Source organism: Acanthochromis polyacanthus, chromosome 7 (assembly GCF_021347895.1).
Source record: "Acanthochromis polyacanthus isolate Apoly-LR-REF ecotype Palm Island chromosome 7, KAUST_Apoly_ChrSc, whole genome shotgun sequence".
In the NCBI taxonomy this organism is placed as follows: Eukaryota; Metazoa; Chordata; class Actinopteri; family Pomacentridae; genus Acanthochromis; species Acanthochromis polyacanthus.
Window position 1 is genome coordinate 39607033 of NC_067119.1, and position 5105 is coordinate 39612137.

Below are 5105 nucleotides of genomic sequence, written 5' to 3' on the forward strand. Positions count from 1 at the left end.
CCGCTCACGCTTTAGCTCACATCTGGTGACACAAAGCAGACTGCACAGAGATGTGGAAGCCAACGCCAGCACATCGCTGGGATCCAAACGATCGGCCTGGCTCCTCCACACACGGAAAGGCCGAGTCATTAGAAAGAGCTTCTGGCCGACAGGCAGGCCCATCAGCATCAAGGAAAGCAGCCATCTTGGATCTATGTCACACGAGTCTGGGCAAGAAGAAGAAGGCGGCTTCGTCGCTCCTCACCGTCCTTATCATTAAAGCATGTAAAAATATCCTGGCATCTTCTTGTGTCCTCACACAGTATGAGGTGGAGGAGCTCAGGCAATTACACTCATCTGCATGTGTTAATATGATTAATTAGCAGGAATAAACACTTTCCTATGACACAGGCTGCATGGTGAGCCACACACCTGCAGAAGCTCTGATAAAAGACAACGCCTCATGGCAAAGAGCCTTTTCATGAGACCTGCTAATTGGCATCTGAAAACGTTCCGGCTAATTAGGAAAAGGCAGATGAGGCTTGATTAGTTTGAATGCAAAGTGTAACTTGTGGTGCGGTGGGACTCGGGAATGTGCCGAGGTTTTATTTCTTCACCATCACGATACAAAGATAATTGTAATTGTGATCATTTGCATACGTTAATGAATTTGCGTGACGCTTCTTGATCAGACGTGGAATAAATAATTGATGCAGTATCAGCACCTTCCACGACAAGTGGGACATTTTTAAATAGCTAAGCGCATTAAGGTGCAAGTTTGATGGCTGCCATGCTCCCAGGCAAGGTGTGAAAGTAGAGCAGATGCTATCTTCTGCTTCCTCCATGCTGCATACTCCAGCACCACAGCACACTAAGATTAACTCCCAACCTCTGATGGTATGCTGAGACTTAACGTTTTAACATAACATTAAAAAGGCACGCAAAGATAGAGTAAATTAGATGCAGCACAGGAAAATAATTTTTCGAGCCATGCAGAGAGTGGAGGAGAACAAAGAGGCCGAGCTTTAATTGGTACATGGTAAACACTAAATACATGTGATTGTTTCAAATGCCCTGGATGTAGAGGGGGACACTCCCCTTTAATTAGCCTGCTTTCAGATTAGGCTTTATTGGAGGCAGGCAGGCAGCCACCGGGGCCAGTCAGCTACAGGATATGCCCCAAGTTCAGCCGCCCAGGAGCACCAGCAGCACAGATACAGGGCTCATGTTTAATTGCTTCTGTAAATGGTCAGAGCTCAAGCCCCCTAATTCCATTCCTTGGGGTAATCAGGCATGTTTTCACCATATAGAGCTAAAGAGCAGGAGAGAGCCAGGAACAGCTACCATGCTACACAACGCCGCTGGAAAACTGCCGAGGGGCTTCTGAATGACAGCAACATGTTAGAGCCAAACCGTTTTTAATAGGACTGTTGTTTCTAAATCCACTTTTTTCCCCATACATTTAACAGGCACCTGATAAAGAAATAAAACTCTACAGAAGAAAAACAACAAACCCTCACTGGATCATTTGACTTCTTTTTGTTTAGGGCAGTCATGGTGGATAACAGCCACAGGTTTTTGTTTTCCATGCGTGCTTCTAAAAGCTTCTGCTGTGTAAACTCATGTAAGGGGTTTCCTATGACTGAACATTTTTTGCCTGACAGTCATCATTTTTATCTTCAGTTGTCAGTGTGCTGGATCTCCAGATTAACACACACAAGAGAGAGATCAAGAGTTCATTAAAAACACGCTCAGGGGAAACAGTGCCACATGGCATAAGCAAAGCTTTGACAGTCAATTTACAGCAGTCCATTAGATGCAAATCAAGCTTCTTTTGTTCCTTCTTAGTGGCTGCTTGCTTTCTTTGTCACCGTTTCCTCAAGCCTTCTCTTAGTCCAGAAGGAGCCTTTTGCCGATGCAGTCCACACAAACTGTAAGTCTCTGCATGACGCACAGACCACTTTAACATTGAACACAACAGAAACAGGACTTTGTATGCATTAAAGAATCTGAAACGGGATATCTTGAATGAGAAACGACGTTCTGTCCGGGAGAAGAGAGGTGGCCGGCTGACAGGGATTGGGGAGGGATTGGGTCCACATTAACAACGTCGACAGAAGTGAGAGAGGAGTGCACTGAGGAGAGGTGAAGCTCGGGAGGAGAACATGACGGCACTGCTGCCACTCAGCATACCTGCAGACCAGAAAGAAGAGAAATGGTCTCAACACACACTACAGGTTCACCTGTATGGCCTTCTGTCAAAACAAAGCTCCAGATCCAAGAGTTATGCAAGTCTCAGAGTATCTTTAAACTTACACTACTGTTCAAAAGTTTGGAGTCACCCAGACAGTTTCATGTTTTCCATCAAAACTCACACTTTTATCCATGTGCTAACATAACTGCACAAGGGTTTTCTAATCATCAATGAGCCTTTCAGCACCATTAGCTAACACAATGTAGCATTAGAACACAGGAGTGATGGTTGCTGGAAATGTTCCTTTGTACCCCTATGGAGATATTCCATTAAAAATCAGCCGTTTACAGCTAGAATAGTCATTTACCACATTAACTTTGCCATTAAAATGAAGTCAAATTCTTTAAAACTTTCCATATTCAGCTAAATATTGTTTTTATTTACATTCCTGTGCCCAGTTTGTGTCAAGCTAATGAATGTAAGCCAAATATTAACTCTCTTCAAGCTCTGTTTTGCTCTTCACCATCTCCAGAAGCAAATGTTTCATTTTTTAGTTGTTAAATATTCTTCTCTGTTGACCACCTAGTTGCTGACTTCTGTGTGCTATTTGATGTTAGCTAGGTTACAGTTTTGGCTGCAACCACAACCTGCTGCTGCCAAAAAGTGAGATTAAGGAAGATGTTGAAAGTTATACTACTGTTAAAACATTTCTAGAATAGTCATTTACCACATTAACAATGTCCAGACTGGATTTATTATTCATTTAATGTTATCTTCATTGAAAAAAAAGCCTTTGTTTCAAAAATAAGGACATTTCTTAGTGCCCCTAAACTTTGAGTGGTGCAGATGCACCCATATGTTTAAATAAAGGTATTTATTTTGTGTAACACCTTTTTGAAGTTGAATTATTCCATATAAACAATATACAGCATGTTAGAAAAGAACGTATCATATTATAGTTACAGAGAGCAGTGTAACATTGGTAGCTCATGAAAGTAAAGGTACTGCCAGGTCACTACCGAGGTAGCATTTCAGATCTACAAAAAACTGATCTTGTGATCATATCAAAGTTTTTAGTCGTGGAGAAAAATGATACGATGTTTACGCTGCAAAACAACACTAAATTTAGAAAATTGTTTATGTAGTACCAATGCATTATTAAGAAACACATATTATAAAGGTATATCTGGTGAAGGTGGGGCTAATTTGTAACAATCTTACATTCTGTTGATAAATCCTTGCATATCTTAATCTGGTGAAATGTAGCGGAGTAGAAGAATTGCCTCAAAATTGTCCCTAAGTACAGAGCTAAAGCAAATGTGTTAGTTTGATCTTAATACCAACATCTTTATGTCTATATTGTTTTGTTTCTTAAACGTTTTCAGGCATCCTTCTATGTTTGTTTTTCATATAATAGTCATATTTTTCATTTCTGCACCGACTCTAATGGCTGCATTATGAATGCAGCACCTCATGCATCCACATTCTACCCACTTTACTGCTTCAGTTTCTTCATAGCAATAACATGTCCTGCTGAGGTCATTTTTCCCAGGGGGAATCAACAGATTTTATTATCCACATTATAGCTGAGTGATATTCATGCAACAAGAATTTACGCTCTGCTGTAAATACAGGCGGTTCTGTAGTGTTGTGTCAGCAGCGCCTTTATTCACCTTCTGGTCTGTCAGCACAGAGCTGCTCTGAAGTGGAGGCAGGTGGCTGTTTAGCAAGGCAGCGCCGGGTCTGTCGTGCTCACAGAAGATTGTACCATTGATGTAATGGAAGCGATCACCAGGCATGAGTCTGTTTCTACAGGTGGCACAGCTGAAACACTGCAAATCAGTGGAAAAAAAACAACAATAAATGATCAAAAACGTTGATTCAGACCAATATCAGGCCATACAGCACATGAACAGTGACTTCAGTTAAAATAAACCTCAAATTCTAAACATTTAGTCACTAAAGTCACCTGATATAAATGAACAGAAGCATTTTAATGAAAATATGAGGCACTGCAAAATCATCAATGAATCTCTTAGAATAAGTCTCCAAATGTAATAATGAGAACATGAGGCAGTGTAATTCCATCTCCTCCTTTCTTGTCTCCTCGACCCTCCAAATCCCAGATGTTTCTGTCAAACAAGCAGTGGGAGACAAAGCACAACGATGTGAGAGCTGGGAATTTACCTTGAGGTGGTAAACATTTCCCTGCGCCCTCATCACCATCTCGTTGGCTGGATTGACTGACCGCAGGCGCTGCACGCCCGCTGTGTCGCAAACAGTCTGCAAACACAAAAACACAGATTGCTCTGCCTGCACGGCCTGGAAAAACAATCTAAAACCAGCAGCTTCCTCCCTCCTTTCTAGCCTCCTCTCACCTGATGTAGTCGCTTCGACACAGAATCATGCCTCCTTTGCTGTAGCAGGTCGTGCCGATGTCCCCCAGCTGGGCCTGGCAGCACGAGCACTTGAGGCAGCGCGTGTGCCAGTACCGCTCCATGGAGAAGAGCAGGAAGCGGTCGGCGATCTTTCCACCACATCCAGCACACGACCTGGGGGCTGGTGGCACGCCTGACGCCTGGCTGTTCACCATGCTGATGTGGGCCCTCAGAGGCCTGGACACAGTTTGACAGGAACATTCACTTTATCAACTTTTACAGGCGACATGAACACTTCTAAATGCACCGTTTCCTGGAAATGTCTTCAACACTTGTACATATTATGCAAAATATATTTGTTTCTAGAGGATATTAGCATTGTAATAATCCTAAGGTAGTAATAAACCATTTTGATTAAATTTAAAATGACTCAGTAAAACCAACAGGAGGATTCAGCATGACTGCAAATGACTGATAACAGAGAGACTTTAACGGTGTGACAGGTTGACTAAACTTCCTGAGAAACAAAAGAAAGAAAAAAAGTGACTTTTACT

The 5105-nt window shown here is 42.3% G+C and overlaps 1 protein-coding gene across 1 annotated transcript; it reads right to left on the reverse strand.

Annotated features, from left to right (window-relative positions):
- Window positions 1-979: 979 nt before the first annotated feature.
- On the reverse strand, window positions 980-4813 carry si:dkey-90l8.3 (LIM domain transcription factor LMO4-B). The gene is given in 5 exon segments (XM_022209844.2): window positions 980-2172; window positions 3847-4005; window positions 4361-4413; window positions 4416-4456; window positions 4552-4813. Coding segments are annotated over 5 exon segments (477 nt in total). The 5' UTR covers window positions 4767-4813; the 3' UTR covers window positions 980-2163.
- Between the last annotated feature and the right edge of the window lie 292 nt (window positions 4814-5105).